At 44.2% G+C, this 22,842-nt stretch overlaps 1 protein-coding gene across 4 annotated transcripts in view; it reads left to right on the forward strand.

Moving 5' to 3' along the window:
- ERG (ETS transcription factor ERG) overlaps positions 1 to 13,341 on the forward strand; it is a 149,115-nt gene extending 135,774 nt beyond the window's left edge. For all 4 annotated transcript variants that reach the window (XM_064647049.1, XM_064647046.1, XM_064647047.1 and 1 more), the window contains 5 exons: positions 532 to 603; positions 5,978 to 6,046; positions 6,391 to 6,447; positions 8,304 to 8,351; positions 11,282 to 13,341. In XM_064647049.1, the coding sequence (XP_064503119.1) occupies positions 532 to 603; positions 5,978 to 6,046; positions 6,391 to 6,447; positions 8,304 to 8,351; positions 11,282 to 11,802 (767 nt within the window). In that variant the 3' untranslated portion in view covers positions 11,803 to 13,341. The remainder of the gene's footprint in view (positions 1 to 531; positions 604 to 5,977; positions 6,047 to 6,390; positions 6,448 to 8,303; positions 8,352 to 11,281) is intronic.
- Positions 13,342 to 22,842: the final 9,501 nt, after the last annotated feature.

Raw genomic sequence — 22,842 nt, forward strand, 5'->3', positions numbered from 1 at the left:
AAGTCAACAGCAATTGCACAATTCCTTATGACCCTTTTCAGGTTCCTGGAGAGGGTCATGAGGAGCCCATTGGGGTGGTTGGAACAATTTCAGTGCCTGAGATATGTGAGGGACTATTTTCTACATCAAGTTCAACATTTCTAATTTTTCCACTAATGAAAGATAATGAAATTTCTGGGGACCTGACCCCAAAAGTACCTGTTTGAAAATAGGAACCTGTTTAGGGAATGGCAAAGAAGTTTTATTTCAGAACATACAAAGCCCAGGTGGTTGTACTTGTGATGAAGGGAGAAAGGATTTCCTGGACTTCACTGTCTTTCCTTAAAACAGATTTTTGCAGAGTTTTATCCAGTTATTTGAATGGATTTATATGGGTGTAAAGACTTCCAGAATGAATTTTTACGTATAACAGTCCTAAGAGAGAAATTAGTTATTCATAGTCTTTATTCAGACACAGGAGGGAAAATATCAGTGGGTTTAGGGGCTGTGGAAATGAATCTTTAGGTGTTATTTCATCTTCTCTCTCTTTAGGAGGTGCCACTTTTATTTTTCCAAATACATCAGTCTATCCAGAAGCAACACAAAGAATTACAACCAGGCCAGGTATGAACAATGACCACCTTTTGTATGCTGTGATGTTACTCTTTTCATCTCTTGAAGTATCTCATTCTTTTTCTCCTTTAACTCTCTTTTTTTCATAAATATTGGGCTGTATTTTGAATACACACACATATATTATATACCTGTATTATATATGTGTGTTTATATAATTGTGTAGAGTGAGTTGATTAAATAGAGCAGTTTAATAAGTCGCTTTCTTCCACCTATCTCTGCTTTTAAACAACTTTATTTACTGTCTAAAGCACCAGAGAATGAGAACTGAGCTCTGTTCAGTTTTTCTGCTGCATTGTCCCAGCACAGTCACTTTTCACTGTGCTTAAGTTCTGTGTTTGTAAAATGAGACAAAATTTCCCTCTTCTATAATCCTATTTGAAGTATATTGGGTAAAAATGCTCTAAAACTGCAGGATACATGTTTCTCCTGCTATCTGTTTTTTATTTATGTTTGAGGCAGGCAAACCCCACAACATCTGACTGGGAGTTTAAGAGATTTCAATCAGAAAAATCGAAACATAAGAAAGCACTTCTTGCTCAAATGTTTAAAGCCCATGAGAGTTTATTGTGGATGTGCTGGTTGTGAAAAGCTAAAGGGAATAATTAAAGAACGTGAGGACGTGGCTAGGAAGCTCAAATTTTTCTTTATATTACCAATTCACCACAAGAAATTCTGGAAAAATGCCTAATCTGGACATTTGCTTTACTAATAATGAGTGCAAAGTACTGTGAGACATCAAGAGGAGTTGCAGCAAAATATTAAAGTTAAAGGAAATCCATTACTGAGCCAGGGACATAAACCCAAGTGTTCTGAAGGGACATGCACTTGAATTGACTAAGCTCTTGTGAAAAGATGCATTTTTGCCTTAAAACCAGGGGGATTTGGATAGCAAATATTTTATCTATGCTCTAGGGTATAATCAGGATGATGCATACAAGAAACTATTTTATATACACTTTTGTACCTGTATATATGCATGTCTGTAGATTTGTTAATTGATAATTAAAAAAGATAAAGACAAGATAAAGAAACCACTGCCAGGCCATTATGGGTTCAAATCCACCCTGCTCAGGTTGTTGGAGAACAAGCTCTTCTGCTGCATTTATTTGTCTACAGTAGTGAATAAAAAGGCTTTGGGGTGACTTAATTGTGGACTTCCAGTGCCTGAAGGGAACCTGCAAGGAAGATGGAGAGAGAGATTTCCAAGGGCCTGGAGTGGCAGGACAAGGAGGAATGGCTTCAAACTGACAGAGAGTACGGTTAGATGGGATATTGGGAAGAAATTCTTCCCTGTGAGGGTGGGGAGGCCCTGGCCCAGGTTTCCCAGAGAAGCTGTGGCTGCCTCTGGATCCCTGGAAGTGTCCAAGGCCAGGCTGGACAGGGCTTTGAGCAACCTGGTCTAGTGGAAGGTGTCCCTGGCCCTGGCAGGGGGTGGGACTGGATGATCTTTAAGGTCCCTTCCAACACAATATTTCTATAATTCTATAATGTTGTCATTACCTAAAAGCAGAGATTCCTCTAAAGGATCCAGGAGGCTCAGGCAGGCACCCAGGAAGCTCATTAGAGAGAAATGGCTTGGCCATATGTTAACAGCTGAAAATACAAGTTGATAAATAAAGACACAAGTTATTTGCATATTTTGCTGACTTCAAATTAGCCCTCTTCACTCATGAAAGAACAACTCAACGTAGTCATCTCTATTTCTGGCACAGTGACAGACACTGCTCTAGTGAAAAAAAAGTGAACAAATGAAGAAACACGGTGGAGGATCATGTGGGAAATCTGACTGTGCCATAAAATAAACCAGCAGAGTAGCCTTGCATGGAAAGCTGGTGAATCATCCCTTATCAAAAAGGCTATTTGCAGAATTAAAAAGGGAAAGCCATGGGAATGTGGAAAAACTTCCGAGCACGTTGAGAGATAGAAATGTTTGAAATTGTTCAAATCAAGGTCTGGGGTTGAGGGAACACGATACAATTATCTAAATAAGGAGAGTCCCAGGGTACCTGCTTAGGCTCAGTGTTAGAAGAAAGAATATTCCAAAAAAAATCAGATATTTTCATGAAATGTTAAAGCAATAACACAGGTTATAGGAGCACCCAGGAGCTTTGAGTGGCACGGGGGAATGTTGGCACGATTATGATTAAGAAGACAAAATACAGTTATAGAAACAATTACCAACTATGCCATGTAAATCCTGATGCCCAAAACTCTCAGGAGTTCTCAAGGGACATGAACATGTAACATAAGACCAGAGGGACCTGGGTGTCCTGCAGGAAATAGGCTGGAATAAGTCTATTTTATGGTATTTTCCACTGGACTGAACGAAAACTGGACTTCATATCCCACGAGAAGTTCTATGATTTCAATATTTGTTTCATTCTGGCTTTGATGGAAAAGTAAAATACTATTTTGTTATGAAGGAAAAGGTTGTAAACCACATATCAGACATGGTGAACTCCTTCATTTCAGCTTTTTTATCTAACCCGTGTTTAAAATGACACATAAACCAAAAAGCTTTACTCCAGCATCTTTCTGTTTTTATACAATTACCTGTGGGAATTGCAGTTTGGATACATGGTGTCTCTGTTCTTCTGTGCAGAGCAGTGTGTCCTAACTGAATGTTTTCTACAAAAAAACTATCCTGTGATCTTGGAAACATTATTTTATTTTATCTTTTCCAATTGAGAGTGGGCAGACATCCTCAAAGCCAGAATTTTTGCGCAGAAGGAAAAAATGCTTTTTGCAGAAATTCAGTTTTCTTTCAAGAAACTGTTTTGTTGGCTTATCCTGTGGCTTTCCTTTTAGTTAAATGTCACATTTCGACCAGACTGCAAAGAAGCTTTTCCATAACAAAACACTGTTCGTGTGAGAGCAACAGCAGGCCCTGGGGACAATCACTTGATGACATGAAAAAGGTCAAAAATGAGGAGGGGGGAATAAATAATGCCCAGTGGGAGTTAGCCAGATTCTAGGCTGCAATTCTGGAGAAAGCAATTAAGCATTGTCATTGTTAAGGCACCACAATAGAAAATGGGAAATGAGCAGGGCTTGCCATGAGCTGCAGTCAAAAAAAAAAGGAGAATTTCTTCAGTCACCTTTACAACAGAACATGAAGTTTCAGAAAATAATTAATACAAGGAGGCCTGTTGGGAGCTCAGTGAGACCTGGTGTGGGTTTGTCTACATGTCTCACCAAACAGGAGCATTCCCAGAAAAGATCTTTCCAAGATAAGCACACGTTGTACTAATATCTCATGGACAAGAACAGATCTTCTTATCTAGAGCAGCAACGTGCTTATCAAGGCATGGCACTGAACTAAGAGCGAAGTTGGAATTTTGCACTATTTCAAGAAGGGCTGATAACTGGATTCTTCTTCCCATGGGGAGGGCGTAGTAAAAAAAAAAAAAATCATCTTATGGTGTGTTGAGTTAAAAGGCAAAACATTTTTCTCACGGTACTAAATTTGTACCAAATGTATTTCGAGGCTGCAAGTGGCACCAGGTACAGGCACGTGGCATCACAGAGTCCCCTCAGGGCACAGGGTCTAAGAATTTGGAGACCCAAGAATAGGACAAAGAGAAGAGAAAGAGGAGAAAAGAGAGGAGAAAGAGGGAAAAGGAGGGAAGGGGAGGGAAGAGGAGAAGAGGGAAGGTTTGGGAAGGGGAAGGGGAAGGGAAGGGGAAGGGGAAGGGGAAGAGGAAGGGGAGGGAAGGGGAAGGGGAGGGAAGGTTTGGGAAGGTTTGGGAAGGTTTGGGAAGGTTTGGGAAGGTTTGGGAAGGGAAGGTTTGGGAAGGGAAGGTTTGGGAAGGGAAGGGAAGGTTTGAGAAGGTTTGGGAAGGGAAAGGAAGGTTTGGGAAGGTTTGGGAAGGGAAGGTTTGGGAAGGGAAGGTTTGGGAAGGGAAGGTTTGGGAAGGGAAGGGAAGGTTTGGGAAGGGAAGGGAAAAGGGAAAAGGGGGAAGGGGAAGGAGAAAGGGAAAGGGAAGGGGAAGGAGAAAGGGAAAGGGAAGGAGAAGTGTTGCACAGTGTCTTTCTGGACAGGGAATGGAAGAGCTGGAGGAAAAAAATATGAGATGTCTTTGATTAAAATGTTAATAGCAGTGGTGATCTCCACCTGGTCAGGACATCTGCACTGTACAATGATTCACCTGCACACCAGTACTGTGCACTTGTACAGTTCATGTTATTTCTGAAAGACAAGGCTGTGGAATAGTTCTCAAGAAATCAGGGATACAAGATCACTAGTTTTGAAAATGCAATACGAAGATAAATTGCATATCTCAGCAAAAGCAAAGGTTTTGAAGTGTGAGATTCTGGGAGGTGACAGTGCTGGGAGTGCCAGTCTGCACCCTTTAGCCAAACAGATTAATAAATTGAAGGTGTTTTGCTTGGGAATTTCACATTGCACTTTATTTCCATTCAATATTTCTTCTCGTAGTGCTTGGAAATGGGCAGATACATCTGCCTTGCACAGAGCCAGTCTGTGGCTGTTTCTTTGCTTCCCAGCTGGTTTCATTTCCAAACATAAATTCCAAAATAAAGCAGTGATAAGAACCAAGACATCCACACCAACTTAGTTCACCAGGTGGGCACTGCTGCCTTCCTGAGGTCCTGGGCAGGCTACTTAAGTCTCAGATTTTGGCAGCAATTTTAACTGATGTCTTAAAGTCAGCCATGGAAAAGCACAGGACACTGCAAAGATTTCAAAGGGTAAAGCAAACATTTGAATTTACTACATTTGCTTTATGAAGAAAGCTTTTGTGGTTTAGTTTCTTCATTTTTTTTTTTTATATTCCAAAGCATTTAAATAAAATAGAAGTAATGAGCAACTGAAAGAAGGGCAAATTAAATTAAGGAGCTTGTCCCAAGAAGCAGAAAGGAATAAATCAACTAAAGCCCATCTTCTTAAAAGGAAATACTTAGATGCTGAAATTAGGAGGAAATTTTATGCACAAAATCAGCTCTGACCTCTTGGGGGACTTCTCCTGCAAGACTCTAACACAGATTATTCATTATATCAGTGTTTGTCATTGCTTGTTGTCCTGGGCTGAGGAAGAGGACTGAAGGGAGTACTCTGAGCCTTTGGAAGTGATGAACTCTGTATATCCTCTAAATATTATTTGTAGCAGCTATTTCAGTGCAGTTTGGACTTCTAAGAAGAACAGGCACCTCTAAAGAGCAATGCAGAGGGCAATGTGGTGCTGTTATTTTTAGAGACAATAAAGATGATAAAGGTTTAAACAAGGAATATCCTTCCTGTTTCAGTGATTTTTCAAATCCAGAGCCCCCTAGAAACGTGCCCTTTATGGACATAAGCACTTTGTGCCTTATCTGCATGAATAAATGTCTTTTTCCTCCACAGATTTGCCTTATGAGCAAGCTAGGAGATCAGCATGGACGAGTCACACCCACCCCAGTCCTCAGTCAAAAGGTAAAAAGCATCTGCACATCTGGGGCCACCTGGATTAGACTCCAAAATGAACTGTCAGGAGCTCAGCACTCAGCTCTGGAGGGTTTTACCTGTGCATTGGCTGGAAATCCTGTTAGCAGTGTATGGGCAGTACTGGGTGGTGTCACTGGGCAGCCACAGCCTTCCTAAAGTCCTGAAGTCCACAAAGTCCATGAAGTCCATCACCATTTAGTCTTGTAAAGCTTAAATCCTTTTGTGTCCATCATGGAACGGTGAGCAGCAGGAGCTCCCGGCCTCTTGTAGGTTTGGTGACCGACTTCCTAACTGGAAAAAATAACTACATGGGGTTTCTTTTCCATTTTCAGCTACTCAGCCATCATCCTCAACAGTTCCCAAAACAGAAGACCAACGTCCTCAGTTAGGTGGGTGTCATTTTGTTTGAATTGTGCCTGGCTGTGATGGGTTTGTCGAATGGGATGAGAAGGAAAGCTCTCACCTGCATCCTCTGGTTCAGACCACTAATGAGATCCCCAGCTGGTGACCACTAAAACCCCAGATGTGTATGAGTTGGTTCTACAGCTGGATCTGAGATGAAGGTTCCCTTGGCCCCTGAAAGTTGCTTTTAGTGGTGCTTAAAGGCAGTGACAACCTTGCAGGGTGAAAATTCTTCTAAAAAAAAGTCCCTGTGCACAGTTTAGCCACAAGGGTGGAAGGAGAGGATGTCAAAAGACCCCAGTAGTTGAAATGCCAGCAGCTGGAAAATGTGCATGAGCAAAGAAAGGAAAATAGCTTAGCAAACAGCAACTTATTTGAATTTGGCTCCTGGAATACAACAGGAATATCAGAGGGATTCTCAGTCTATTGGGAAACTGAGGAGAAAGTAGAAGTTTATGAGTTTGTAAACTGGTGGTTTGAAAAATGGGTGCCTCTGTGTTTTCAAAGCAACAAATCCATGGAGTAGGACCTAATCCCTTAGTATGTTTTGCACAGGTAGCTGGAAAGCACTACAGAGATTTTGAGTCTGTTATGGCTTTTGTTAAAAGTAAAAGGTTAGGAGGAGGAAATAAAAGAGATTTAGAGGATATTCTTAGCTCAGAAGACTCTGAGCCAGTTTTTATCACATGGATTTCAAATCATTATTCTGGTTTTTGTTATAGCTAAATAAGACTGTGCACATGACTATATCTCATTAGCTCATGCACACACTGCCTGGGAAGGATTACACTGGTTTTTTACCCGAATATTGTTTTATCTAACCTTGCCTTCCAACTACGAGAGTCATTCTAGAAATGCACTGATGATTTATGTAAGTCCTTAGGACCATTTAATGGCTGTGTGAGAGGTGCACAGGTTATTTAAATGTATAAGGAATGTAACCTGATTGTCCTCCTGGCTGTAAAACCCACGGCTGTTTGAGAGCAGCCACCCAGAGCCAAGGCAGCCCCAGGGACAGGGATGGCAGTGAGGGGCTCCAGGCTTTTGTGCTGCTGTCACAGCTTTCCCTTTTTCCTGTCCTACTTCAGGCCAAAGTAAGCTTTCATTCCCAGAGGGAATTCCTTGAGGAAAATATTGAGGTGCTACGGGCATTGCGTGGCCTTCAAGGGCTCTTCTGGAAACCCTGGTTGGGTTCCTCTGTGTGGGATCCCTCACTGGACTCCAGTGACAAAGAAGAATCATGGAATCATTTAGATTGGAAAAGATCTCCAGGGCCATTGAATCCAGCCTGTGACCAATCCCCACCTTGTCCCCCAGCCCAGAGCACTGAGTGCCATGTCCAGTCCTTCCTTGGACACCTCCAGGGCTGGGGACTCCACCACCTCCCTGGGCAACCCCTTCCAATGCCTGACAACCCTTTCCATGAGGAAACTCCTCATGCTGACCCATCCACATTTCCAGGGTCCAGCCATGCCACTCTCATCCCTCTCCTGGAACCTCTTTTGACACAGAAGGAGCAGCCCACAAATGTGACCTCACAAGAAAAGAGGCCACTGTCCTATTTGGAGGTGACTCTCACCCCATTCCCCGCTGTGCCTGTGGGCCCTGGCATCCTGAATACAGACTTGTGCACACTGATACACTCCAAAAGGCAAATGTGTGTCCTTGCACGCCGGGTTTGAACAGAACACATGCAAATATTGTGATGCAGAGAGAGGAACTGCTTGGGTGTCGGACCTGCTGTCCCATCAGGCAGCGCACACTGTCCCATGCAAGGTTCAAAAATGTTTAAAATGTTAAAAATGTTACATGATTTTAAATCTTTTTTTCTACAATTTTGTAGATCCTTATCAGATACTTGGACCGACCAGCAGCCGACTTGCAAATCCAGGTGAGATGGGGTTTTTGCTGATTTAGGAGGAATTCTCTTCATTCTTAGTGTCCCCATTTGAGCTTTCAGACCACACCTGGGAGGTGATGTGGTTGATTTTACCACTCCTCAGTGTGACTCAGTGGGAGCTGATGTTACCCAGTGGGTTGCAGAAATTAGGTTTCTAAGTTACACAAGGGTGGGACTGAGGTCACAGATTGAAACAGAAACTCATGTACCTTAATTTGGGTGTCTGGATGTCAGTTGGGTGTCTGATTTCCCATGATATTCACTGGAGATACACTTAATATAGCTCTCTGTTGAGTACTGTTCAAATCATCCTGGAGTAGATGGTTACACTCGGTCAGCTGAGTACCTCATTAGAGGTATTTGAGCTCCTCATATCAACAGGAATCATGGAATCATTCAGGTTGGAAAAGACCTCCAAGACCATCAAGTCCAGCCTTTGAAGCTGGAGTTCACTTCAGTTGCCTAAACATCAGGACTTTATTAAGATACCCCATCTGGCCTCCAGTTACCCCTCCAGAAGGGAACGAGTCTCTTACCAATCTGCATCATATGTGTCCCAGATCCTGTTAACCCACAGCACAGTCCCATACTGGCCTTGACAAATACAAAATTTTGGGATGAGTAACCCAAGCCAGCAGAAATATATAGAAAAAAAAAACAGAAAAGCATAATGTGTTTGCAAAGAATAGCTGGGTTAAACACTTCCAAAATATTCTCCCACTTGAAGAAGGCAATGAGGTGAATCATGGACAGGGACTTCTGGCATAGAATAGAGTCATAGAATCATTTAGGTTGGAAAAGACCTCTGAGATCATCGAGTCCAACCTTTGACCATAATGTTTTCACTAAAGACAAGGGACTTTCTGGGTAAATTATTAGCTCTGGTTGGGAATTGTGTGGATTTCACTGGAGCTGCCCCGAGTCCGCAGGACACTCTGTGGCTGTACAGCACCATAATCAGCATCATAATCTCCCACAAAGGATTGACACTGTGTGTTCCACTTCCTATTTCCCTTCTTGAACAGTCACAGGGCACAGAATTTCTCATTCTACATTCTCCTCAACCCCCAGTGACAGTGTTTCTTTTTACAACAATCGCACGGCTTTTCAAGACCTCAGATTGCCAAAATACTGATCCCTTTCCTTTCACTTTATCCCGAGTGACATCAAGCCCAGTTCTAGATTAGCTGACTTTCTAAACAGCTTTCTGTGGCAGAGGAAAGTAATTAAGCAAGTGTTAAGAACAGGATTTTCCAAATGGCCTGGGGCGGTGGGTTTCCAGATAACGCTGGTCTTAACTGGAAATGGGGGCCTACATCCCTTTAATTTGTCCATAAATCATGGCTTTTTAAACTTTATCAAGTGTCCATTTGGTAGACTTCATTACTGTGGATGACATTCACACGATCTGGATTGGGATGCTTTTTTAACATTTGGATATGGAATTTCTACACGCCATCATTCCCATGCTTTACCACGTTCTGTGTGTTTATGAATCGATGGAATTACTCTCTCATTAAAAGGAAATTGACAGCAACCATTTATTTTCATAGGACTATATATTACATTTGGAAGGCAAGTGTTTATGTTAGAACATGTGTTGGATTGCTTATTCAAAAAAATTTGTGTTTTGTCCGGTGCTGAACTGTTTATTGATTTTCAAAGGCTAATCCCCTTGTTATGTTTCGTGCATTAAATCTTGCATGCCTTGCTCATACCACGGATTCTTCTGTTTGTTTGTTTATCTAACGCATGTTAATGGAACAGAAGAAATTCATTAAGGACAGTTTGGATAAATATAATTGAAACGAAGATGGGTTTCAGTTGCACTGAAGTATAAACTGCCAATGGATTTCAGATGCTAGTCTAGCTTGATATTGTAATGGCTACTATGAGCTCTCTAAAGAAAAGTTTGTTTATTGTACCCATAAAGCTGGTTTGGGGGGATAAAAAAAAAGAACCCAAACCGATTCCTGGTCAGGGATGTACTTAGGATTAGCACATCCAGGCTGGTTGGCAAATTCTGCTGACACTGTGCTTGTGAAACAGATTGCCCTGCAAGCTGCTTCGGCTTGATTTTGCATCATTTCAGTGCTGCTTTGTTAAGAAACGCTAAGCTTTTAACAGTATCAGTGGCAAGGCCCTTTGAAACCTACTTTCAATTGTCTAAACCAGTCAAATTTTGTCGCTCTGGCTCGATTTTGCGAAGTTTACGGCGGATTGATTATTTTGATTTCGAGATTAAATTGGCAGAGAGCGAGAAAAACGCGACGGCAGCATTTTGAGTCTTAACCTAAAATTTAACTCAAACTCATTTAATGAAGCAGAATGATGACAAGGAATGTATTTTATGGACCTTTTCACTGTTCTTGCAAGTATTTTGCCCTCTGGTTGTATGCAGTGTAACAGCAAGCTAATAAGTTTCCGTTCTGCATTTCCCCAAACGCTGCAAATGGGTGATATGGTTTGGCACCAGCTCAGCTCTCTCTAAACTTCTCCATTTTGTGGGGGCTCATTCCATAGCAGGGAACATTTAGTTGCAACATAATGCTGTGAGAACAAGCGAAAATGTTACGCAAGTGAAAGCTGTTTGTCCTGAACTTTAGAGATTAGTTTCCTAAATGAGCGCTGGATTATTTCCCCATCAATTGTCTGCGCTGAGTGACATTAGGTAACAATTAAACCTCCGTCTAATGGCATTCTGCCACTCACATGAGGGAAAACATGACACATAACAATTATCCCTGCTCTTTAGGATTTCGTGAGGCAGTCCTGGGAGAAGGGGGGAATGGTTAAGGGTAAGAATTAGGAACCAGCATTGCAACATTTCCTAGTGGGGTCCTCTGTGAGAGACAGAAGAATTGATGTCTTGCCGTTGTTCGTCGCCAGCCCTGACATTTCTGCTTTGTTTCTCGGCGCAGGGAGCGGGCAGATCCAGCTATGGCAGTTCTTGCTGGAGCTCCTCTCGGACAGCTCCAACTCCAACTGCATCACCTGGGAGGGCACCAACGGGGAGTTCAAGATGACGGACCCCGACGAGGTCGCCCGGCGCTGGGGCGAGCGGAAGAGCAAACCCAACATGAACTATGACAAACTCAGCCGCGCCCTCCGCTACTACTACGACAAAAACATCATGACCAAGGTCCATGGCAAGCGCTACGCCTACAAATTCGACTTCCACGGCATCGCCCAGGCCCTCCAGCCTCACCCCCCGGAGTCCTCCATGTACAAATACCCGTCAGACCTCCCCTACATGAGCTCCTACCACGCGCACCCTCAGAAGATGAACTTTGTAGCTCCCCACCCCCCTGCTTTGCCCGTGACATCGTCGAGCTTTTTCGCCGCCCCGACTCCCTACTGGAATTCGCCAACTGGAGGGATCTACCCCAACACCAGGCTGCCAGCTGCTCATATGCCTTCTCATCTTGGCACCTACTACTAAGCGTGGGGTGGGGTGGGGGAAAAGAAACGCCAGAAAAAGCAAAGACACTTCTCGCTGGGATGAAGGAATCGCAGCGAACTCTGTGGGAGTACACGAATTCAAAGTGCCTAAAGAGACAAGGGAAGGTTTGGCTGGGAAAAAAACCATTTTAAAAATAGATGTCAAAAAGACTCTTTGTAGTAGGGATTTAAAGGAAATATCCAAGAAGTATTAAGATACTAAAATGTAATGTATATGGGCATCGACTCTGTGGACCAAACAACAATAGACTATTGTAGGTGAAAGCATGAAATGATAAGGAAAACCTACGGAAGCTGGTGGTCTTAAAAAGTTGATAAGCTTATGTGTAAAGTTTGATACCTTGCTAGTGCAAAACTGGGACTATACTACAGCAATATAAGGATAAGTCTATAGTGACCTAACATACAGTATATGGATCATTAAAAAAGAGGAGGGAAAAGGGAAAAAAAAAAAAAAAGGAAAAAAACCACACCTGTCTGTATTTAAAAAATAGAAACATATCAACAGAAGAGACTGGTTAATGTGGAAGCTGATTTGGAAAATAACAGCATTGTTTTACTCAAAAGCAAATGAGTTCCATTCATTGGAGGGAATCAGCTACTCAAACTGTGAAGACAACCCAAACTTTCAGATTCCTTGACAGTATTGCAGGAACCCTGAGCCAAACATTGGAAATGAGAATGTGCTGAAGGGCGAGTGTATGATTGTAGATCAGAGGCCTGTACCTGACAGAGGAAGCAGGAAGGAGAAGGGGAGGGATGAAGGTGGTGAGAATGGGAGAAAAGAAACTTCTTCACCAGCAGAGACTGAAAAGACTGAAAAACTCAGTAGCATTGGGGACTGTGAAGAAACACTTGTTTGGACTTGTGAAACGTATTGCTCAGTATTATACCATTCCCAGTATTTCAGGTGGAACAGACTTGATTTCCTAGTAACAAAAAAAAAAAAGGCAGGAAAAGGGAAAAGCAGAAGAATTCAGAAATCAGAACACACATCTCTCTCTCTTTTTTTTTTTTTTTTTTGGTAAAAAAAAAAGAAGCAAAACTGGAATTGTGTCTGATATTTAAAAGTCACCGGTTAGAACCTCATCACTGCTAAGGGAGCTTTGTTTTCTAGTGGTTAAAGCAAGAGACAACCAAGATCAGAAATCACCTAAGTATTTTTGTGAGGCGGGCGCCAGTTTTTCTTATCGAGTCGCGAACGCTGTGCGTTTGTCAGAGTGAAGTATACAAGTCAATGTTATTTTTTTTTCCTTTTTATATAATTATTATATAACTTATGCATTTATACACTACGAGTTGATCTCGGCCAACCAAAGACACACACACACACACACACACACATAAACACACACACAAAAAAACCAAAAAAAGGGACAATCGAATAAAAACCAAACTATCGTGGCCTTGAATTTTAACTCTGTATGCTTTAATGTTTACATTATGAACATTATTAGTACTTAGAATGCAGAATGTATGTAATAAAATAAGCTTGGCCTAGCATGGCAATTCAGATTGACACTGTGGTTTGCATTTGTATTTGCATTTTTAGTGCCTGGCGCCCTCGTCAGATCTACTGCTCAAAATGAGCCAGGAGTTTTGGTTTGGGAAATCTGGCAGTCTTGGAAATGTAGGGCCAAACAGCCAAAGTTCAAAGTGGGCACGTGCTTTTCTTCTTTTCCAGAAAGTTCTCCTAAAACACTTGCAGTCCTTCTTCAACAGTGCCTTGCCATTTCTGTCCTGAGCTTCTTTTGCCCAGGATTGCAAACACGCCCAGTTCTTTGACAACTCCATGGCCAAGGTGGAAAGTGAAGTCTAAAAGAGGCCTCTAAGGAAGGATATTGATACTGAGAAATTATCTTTTGTTGCCATCAAATTATGCTGCAAAATCTCAGCCTGAGATGTATCTTCCTACTGAATATGCTGAATTAGCAGACCCCCTTGCTCTTAACACAGACTGTATCATCATTAGTAAATAAATTGAATAACGAATAATTTCCATTATTCCTCACTTTAGAATGGAGTGTATGGTAGCTCATTAATTTGTCATTGCAGTCCATCCTGGCTGCTTACAAAGGGCAGGATTTTTTTTTTTTTTTTTTTTTTACTCTTCCATCTTTACAGACTTCCCACACTGTACCCTGGGCCACAAAAAACTCCATCTGGTGCCTCGTGGCATGGCTCCATTTTTTTTGCAACACCATCTGAAGGACCAGTTTGGAAAATCAGCACTGACATTTATGAATGTTTACTGCAGAGACCCCAGACAGCTCAGACCTCTGGGTCCCTCCTTTTTGCTGCTCTTTTCTCCCTTTTTTTTTTCCCCTGACAAAATGGGTGCAGTTTCAGGTTTTGCAGCAGATCCATTTTGGGGAGCACTGTGCAATGGGAGCCAACTTGCCAAGCTGTCATGTTATGGGGTGTCTTGGTGGCACTTTATAAGCACAGGATTGTGTTACTGATGTGTGAGACCTTGTGATCATCTGGGAAGTAAGCACTGTAAGTCTATATCTCTTAAAAATAATAGAAAAAAAAAAAGAAGTCTTGGAAAAGGTTAGTCACCCACGATTTTAGAAAGTTATGGCAGGCACACCTACATGTGACGATGAGGATAAATAATTTGCCTTCCAGTGGAAATACATCTACAGATGCCTCACTGTCTGCTTCATGTGTGCTTCCAACCCAAAACTCAAAATGATAAGTGTATTTTTGAACCAGCTCTTAATTGAGCACTTAAAAATCCAGATGAAACAACCATTTTTGTTTGGATTGGAGAGGACGTGCCCAGAGGCCTCCAAGGCATCCCCACTGCTCACGGAGCTGCCTGCAGGATTTCCAGCTTGTGTTGCCTGGCAATGGGAACAGCATCCTGACATTGGAGGGAAGGATCTAAACCCTGGGACAGGGGTGGAGTCCCAGCAGGTGGCCTGATGGAGTCCCCTCATGATGAAGAACAAAATCCTGCAGTAGGACATGGGAAGGTCACTGGTGAATTAGAGCTACACCTTTCTCCAGGACCAGCTCACAGCTTACCAGGAGCCTTGGAAAACCTGGATATTGCAACTCTGAGGATGAAGAGAGTAAAGGATGGAGAGATCCTTCTGCTGCTACATCAGGACTACTTTCAGGGTCTCCCTATCCCAGGGAGCAGCCACCCCATGGTCTCTTCCCTCTGGATGTCAAGGACCAGCCTGGTGCCTCAGGGCACTGACAGAGCCAACACAGATCCATGGCAGTGTCTCTGCTCTCACTGCCCAGTCTGGTGCTGCTGCTGGGAGCCAGGAAGACCAGAGCAAGGCCAGAGTTTTAGGAGCTGGTTCCCAGTTCAGTCCATGACTATGGATGGGCCCAGCACAACCAAAATTCTCAGGAAAGCTGAGAAACTCCATGTCCACACCATGAGAGATGTTCATGTGAGGCTCAGACAGACCCCAAGACGTGGCTGAACATTCTCTTTGCCATTTAGGTACCTGGATGCATGGACAGCATGGCTCTGATGAGTCCACATTTGTACAAATTTGTCACGTTGACAACTTTGGCCCTTTATTTAAATCAGGGCTTCTTTTAAAGTCAGTTGTCAGTCAAGTTTCAAACTTTATTGCAGCACTTCTCACATTCCCAAGAGTCCACGTTGGATACCTCAAATCCCCCATGCCTTTTAAACTGCCCATAGAAACACAGGGATCATCAGTGATTTAGACTTTCTTCTGCAAACTCTTCTGTCTCATACTGTTTCTCACACCTGCTAAGATGTAATTTTAAAATAAATTTTTAATTACAGATGCATTACAGAAAGGTAAAAAACAAACAACCAAACGTTTTGCCTGTATTATATGATTAGTCATCCCATGATCTTTTTCTGTGCCATCTTCTCAAGTTTTGGGCACATCAGTGGAATGGCCCTGAGAACAGTCTCATCCTCATCCCTCCAAAGTGTTCATTTAATTCATGACTGAATTCTACCTGCCTCCTGAAGCAATCCTTATGCAACACAAATGCTTTGTTCCCTATCTGGTGGGCGGTGGGAGCATTTGGATACCTTCACAGCAGATTCTGGGACCTTACTTAAGGAGATGAGGAGCTACCATGGATGCTCACATTGGACAGTGGCTATTCCTTGGGACCTTGCTGACCACCAGCAAGACAAACCCTTTCATGAGGGACAGGTAACCCAGACATGTGGTGGAAAAAAACCTCTCCCTTGTGTTTTCTTGGTAAAGATATTTCTTCTTCTGTTCCCCTGACTGGAGCTGTCTCCTCCCTTGCTGCGTTGGGAACAGCGAGGTCAAACATGACTATGAAAGCTCAGTAAGCTTGAGTTAAACTTTTGGGAAGCACATGAGGCTTCTCAGAAGGCTGTCCTGGCTCCCTGCTTGTTTCCAGGCTTCAGCTGCAACACCCAAAGTGTCTTTGCTCCACTGCTCTCCCATGGATGGGATGACCACTCCTTGGAGGCATCAGCAGCTGAGACATCATCAGATGCGTGACCCGGTGTGAGCCTGGATTGAAGAACTTTGAGCTGGGTAGTGAGGGTATTAGGCCAACTGGAATGTGGAAAATTGTTGCAAAATTCAATCACAGAATCACAGAATGGTTTGGGTTGGAAAGGACCTTAAAGATCATCCAGTTCCGCCCCCCCTGTAATGGGCAGGGACACCTTCCACTAGCCCAGGTTGCTCCAAGCCCCATCTAACCTGGCCTTGGACACTTCCAGGGATCCAGGGGCAGCCACAGCTTCTCTGGGCAACCTGTACCAGGGCCTCCCCACCCTCACAGGGAGGAATTTCTTCCCAATATCCCATCTAACCCTGCTATTTTTCAGTTTGAAGCCATTCCCTCTTGTCCTGTCACTACATTCTCTTGTAAAAAAAATCCCTCCCCTCCTTTCTTGTATGGTCCCTTCCCATCATTGTTTAAAAGGGCACATATTTTCAAGAAAACTAATAAAACAGGCAGGGGGGTTAAGCCAGAAATTGCCCCTGAGATGTACTTTTGAATCAGTGAAGTGAGGACTCCTCAAAGCCAGGCTCAGAAAATTGTTGTGTTGTATACCAGAGTATCAGTCTGCATGTATTTTGTAAGAATAAGAATAAGGAACAGAATAGTTTTCAATGCACAGTCCTAGAAGCAGTGAGAAATTCTGCTTGGGAAGCCCCATCCATCTTCCTCAGTAAAACAGAAGTATTTTCAATTGTACACTTACTGATATTTCCTGAACCTTCTTCTCATTTGAAAAGGTCTCAACTCCAGGGTATTTCCACCCATTCCCGTAACACAGAAGATGATACATCTCATTGTCAAAGGGTTTTTTTTTTTGTTGTTGCTTTCCTGCTGCTTTTGTATTTTGCAGCTTCATCTGATTGCACTCCCCATGCATCACACTCCAGAGGTCCTTGCCTGCCTCAATGTTTACAGCTTTCCAAATATTTGTAGACTGTTATCACGCTCCCTTGGACTGGGAGTTTGCCAAGCTTAGACATATTCCACTTCACAGACCTATCCCTCTTCTTCTCTGATAATTGTTAATGGGCCCTCTTTCTTCTTTTTCCCTTTTTTCCCCCCCCCCTTTTTATCCCTGTTTCTTCACATGGCCAGGCCTGATGTCTCCTTCTGTCTAAACTATTGCCATGTAGGACTTCTCTGGCTGCCACCTCCATCCCACTGGAGTCTGTGCCTCTCTCCCCAGCCACCTTCTTCTTATATTCTCACCTGACTGAAAGGTGAGCAGCTTGAGCAGCTAGAAGATGGACTTTCACGCTCTTCTTTGTTTGGAGTTTCATTCTCATGAACTGAAAATCCTCCTTTCCTCAGGTCTTTCCACCAGCAGACCACCGGGAAGGTTTTTCCAAACTGTTGACTGCAATAGTTCCACCAGCTCAGAATCATCGAGGCTGGAAGAGACCTTCATGATCATCCAGTCCCACCATCAACCCAGCACCACCATAACCACCCCTAATCCATGTCCCCAAGTGCCACATCCAGATGCCAAAATGGGTTCTTAAAACAGGCACAAGCACTTGGGCTAAAAGATTGCCGTGGCACTTCTAGGCTTCAGAGCAGCCCTAAGAGGACATTAAAGGCAAGTTTTAAATTTTAGGCACATCTTTTACTCGATTCTTTCACGTGTTTTTTTTTTCAAATTACTGGTTTGTGTCATGAAACAGCCCTGTAGATGGGCACAGGATTGCCAGGGATGATAGAGGGCTTCAAAGAGCACGTTCCTCCACCCTCCTGAAGAAGAGCTGAAGGGCTTGTGAAGCTCTCCAGTGTGCAACCACAGTGACCACTGAACTGGCAAACTTTAAAAATAATCTCCCTTTTCCCCTGTGGGTTGGGGAGGAGTATATTCACCTGCATCAGCATCGTCAAAACACAAGGAGAAAAAAAAAAAGGTGAAAGTCAAAACATCGATTTGTTTCACAGTTGAAAAATGTCCCCGCGCTGTTCCCAGAAACACTTGTCTGGTACATCAAGATATTTCAGTTTCCTGGGATGAGAATGGCATTCAGATGACCCAGTCATGAGTCTGATCCCATTGTGCTGGATGTGGTAAATACAGATCATGACTAACAGAAGCTGCTTTGAAGTGCTCGTGTCTTTAAATACACAAGGCTAATAAATGCTGGAAAATTCTGTATTTTCTACCAAGGCTGGCTGAACATTTTCCATTCAGCTCTTTCTTCAAGGAGGGAGCATGGAATTTTTGGGTTTTTTTAATTCTAGAGTGCTCTGAGGATAAATCCAGGAAATGTGTAGAAGGTGGTTGGACGTTGGGATGGGCTCATATCCTGGCACAGATAGACAGCTCATAGCCTGGCTCCCAAGGGACTGGAGTGTCTGTTGTTTCCCTGCATGGCTGCTGGTTACAACTATGGAAAAGTTCCAGGTGTCTCTGCATGGTCATAAGTTGTAAAGGTCCCACCACAAATTTCCAAAGAAAAAAAAATGGCAAATGAAGACTAAAGCAAGTGGCACACAGCCTTTGGAGCAGGGCAGGGCTTGATTCTCTAAACAGGTGTGAAAATAAAGGTTGTTACTTTGGCTGTTCCTGGAAGATTAAAGTGGAGTAGATGGCAGGATACAACTAAGGATGTGTGGAAATGAAAGAGTTATTATCAGTTGGACTTGGAAAGGGGAAGGAAAAATAGGAGAAGGAGGCCAAAATCAAGAGGTAAAGAAGAAGAAAACGAGTATTGAAATGCTGTCAGAGAGGTAGGAAAAATGTCATGACAGAGCCCCTTATTAGCAATTTATGGAAGGGGATGGAAGGGCATAGAAGGGGAGCTTTAGGACATCCTTGCAGGGATTACTTGGTGCTGAGTATTAGACCTGATTTGATGATGGTGAGATGAGATCAGATCTGAGTTGTCAGTAAACAGAAATCCAACCGGAATATCAGACCATGGATTGACACAGTGAGGGTAACAATCCAGGAGGATGATTTAGCCCAGCTCACCCTTATGGAAAGGGAAATTGCAGGTGGTCAGGGGATGCCAGGAGGCTCCAATACCCAGGGAAACCCAAACAGGTTATTCTCCTCTATAGGGTTGGAAAGTGAAAGATGGATCTGAGGCATGTGGGGAAGGAATCAGCCACTGGACATCAGGAGGTTTGCAGAAAAAGAGATGAAAGTGGAAAAAAGGAAGAGTGTAACCCCTTGAGAATTTAGAGGTTCAGGAGAACCAAAAAACAGCCTTAAAAAGAAAATAAGGTCAGGTTTAATTCAAAGTACTGAGCCCAGAGGAGTTGCTAGAGAGCAACTGTGAGGTGCAATTCAATAGGAAAGGCAGGTCAGCAACAGCTGAGCCCAGGAGACAGCGGAGTTTGTAAATGTTAGACTTCATTTCTCTTTCCACACTTACCACTTTAATATATTTTCAGCTAACATTTCATTACAATTTCCACAAACATTTCATGTCACGACTTCATTACAATGCAGACTGAACAGCTGTAATATAGCCCTGCCAATGCTGGCAGTTTGCACTGGGAATGTAATATCCAGTTCCAATGGCTGGTGAGAGCTGTGCAAAATGAGCTAACAGGCATTTTTCATTTCTTTAACCACTTACCTCAACAATTAGATGTATTGCAGTGCTAAATGTGTAGTGTGTAATCAGTCATCCTAGACTGTATAAAAGCATCAGACCATACATCTCTGTTGTTTTGTCAGAAGCTGTACAAAGTGCTGGCTTAGCACTCTGCAAATGGTTTTGTTCGCTCTCGTGATTTTAATTGTGTAACAAAAAGCAGGGAAGTTTCATTCATACTGTGTGTGTCTCCTGCCAGGTGCCAAATCTAACATGCTCTCCTTTTCCTTTTCCTACTCCGTGCAGATAAAAGTGAAAGGTTTTATCACAGCAGTCTGTCGCATTTCTATTTTCCTTCTTTGCCCAAAAGCTGAGGCATTTGGCTTGTGGTTCAATCATCTATGTCTCAAAAACATTTGTTGGGTTTTAATTATAATTATAATAGAGTCATAAAATGGTTTGGGTTGGAAAGGACCTTGAAGATCATCCAGTGCCACCCCCTTGCCCTGGGCAGGGGCACCTTCCACTAGACCAGGTTGCTCCAAGCCCCATCCAACCTGGCCTTGGACACTTCCAGGGATCCAGGGGCAGCCACAGCTTCTCTGGGCAACCTGGACCAGGGCCTCACCACCCTCACAGGGAAGATTTTTTTCCATATATCAAATCTAACTCCTCTCTGTTTCAATTTGAAGCCTTTCCCCCTTGTCCTGTCACTCCAGGTCCTTGGAAATAGTCTCTCTCCATCTTTCTTGCAGCTCCTTCAGGCCCTGCAAGGCCACAATCAGGTCACCCCAAAGCTTCTCTTCTCCAGGCTGAACAATCCCAGCTCTCCCAGCCTTTCCTCCCAGCAGAGCTGCTCCAGCCCTGGGATCCTCTTGGTGCCTCCTCTGGACTCTCTCCAGCAGCTCCATGTCCTTGCTGTGCTGTTCCCCAGGGCTGGAGCAGCTCTGCAGGGGGGTCTCACCTGAGGGGGCAGAGGGGCAGAATTATTTACAGAGTCATCAGGGTCTGATGTGTTTATCCCCCAGTTTTGGCACAGTGGAAAAGTAGAAAAATTGGAAGAGGTAAAACAGCTGCATTCAGCCAAAATACCTGGCAAAACATAGTTCACCCCGTGCCCCCCTTGTCCCCCAGCCCAGAGCACTGAGTGCCACGGCCAGGCCTTCCTTGGACACCTCCAGGGTTGGGGACTCCACCACCTCCCTGGGCAGCCCTTTCCAATGCCTGACCATCCTTTCCAGCCAGAAATTCCTCCTCGTGTCCAACCTGAGCCTCCCCTGGTACAATTTGAGGCTCTGTCCTCTCATCCTGTTGATGAGATCAGTCAACCCCCAACTGACCAACCCCCACGGCCAAAGTTGCTCATGGAGCTGTGGGTGTGGAAGGGACCAAGCATTTTTCTATTCAGCAAGTAAAACAACAAATCTGTTTAAAAAAGTACAGAAGCTGGTATGTGAATGAGTGTTGACAGCTGGCTGGATGTGACCCAGCAGTGTGCCCAGTTGGCCAAAAGGCCAATATCATCTTGGCCTGTATCAAGAATAATGTGGCCAGCAGGACCAGGGAAGTCATTGTCCTTCTCTACTAGGCACTGGTCAGGCTGCATCTCAAATCCTGTGTCCAGTTCTGGGCCCCTCACTTCAAAAAGGATATTGAGGGGCTGAAGCATGTCCAGAGAAGGGAACAGAACTGTGGAAGGGTCTGGAGAACATGTCCTGTGAGGAACAGCTGAGGGAGCTGGGGGGGTTTATCTGGAGAAGAGGAGGCTCAGGGGGGACCTCATTGCTCTCCCCAACTCCCTGACAGGAGGGGGCAGGGAAGGGAGGGTCGGGCTCTGCTGCCATGTCCCAAGGGAAAGGATGAGAGGAAATGGCCTCAAACTGCACCAGGGCAGGTTCAGATTAGAGATTAGGGAAAAAATTTTCCCTTCAAGAGTGGTTGGGCATTGGAATAAGTGTCCCAGGGAGGTGATGGAGTCCCTGTGTCTGTGAGTGTTCCAGAGGTGTCTGGATGTGGCCCCTGGGGACATGGATTAGGGATGATTGTGGTGGTGCTGGGTGAGGGTGGCACTGGATGACCCTGAAGGTCTCTTCCAACTTTGGTGACTCTGTGATTTAGCTACACAAACCCACTGCACTGTGAAACCCACGTGTTCCTGGTGTCAGTGTGCCAAGGCTGGACTGGGGCTCCTCTGGTTGTGCTCCTGCAGAGCAGGGCACAAGGGAGGCTGCCAGGCTGGGACCAAACCCACTGTCGTGGCCACGCTGGCATTTGGCATGTCTGGGCTGTGGGCAGAAGTTCTGTAGGCTGCCAGCACAGGCTGTGCCAAGGGACACCAAGTCAAACCCTCCTGCTTTCTCATCCCATATGGCCACTGCACTTCTCTTACGGTGAAGGTTCATCTCAGGGTGAAAACCTGTGGGTTGGGGTTTTTGCAGGCACTGATCCAAGCATCCCTGTGTGCCCCCCTTCCCTGTCCCCCCTCTCCCTGCAGCTCCAGAGGGAGGGCTGGGCACCCTCAAACTCAGCTCAGGGCTTCCCTCAGGTGCCAGCAGAAGGGGGAGTGTGTTCCCACATGTGTGTGCAGTTCCCATGCACCCAGTGATCCCTGGTAAAGTCTCCTCATCCCCATCTCTTGATCCCCACACTGGTCCTCTGCAGGGCTGTACCAAGTGGTTTATAAGAGGTGTTCTGAGGGATGTTTTTACAACACAGGTTTTATTCAAACTCTCTTCCCTCATCCCTTTCCAGTTTTGTGGCTGGTGAGAGTCGAAGTCACAGGACATTTCAGGATGTTCCCTGTACCCTGAAGTTTCTGTTTGAAGGTCTGGGCTGTGCCCTTTTCCCAGCCTGGATCAGGCTGTGGTGCTGACCCTGATCCCCCCAGGGAGCTGAAGGAGGGACATGAAGTCATCAGGGGCTGAAAAGGACAGTCAGTGCCCCTACCTGACTTTATAGTGCTTTTTTACTGTGCTGCAGGTGCACCTCTTGCT

Source organism: Pseudopipra pipra, chromosome 2 (assembly GCF_036250125.1).
Source record: "Pseudopipra pipra isolate bDixPip1 chromosome 2, bDixPip1.hap1, whole genome shotgun sequence".
NCBI lineage: Eukaryota > Metazoa > Chordata > Aves > Passeriformes > Pipridae > Pseudopipra > Pseudopipra pipra.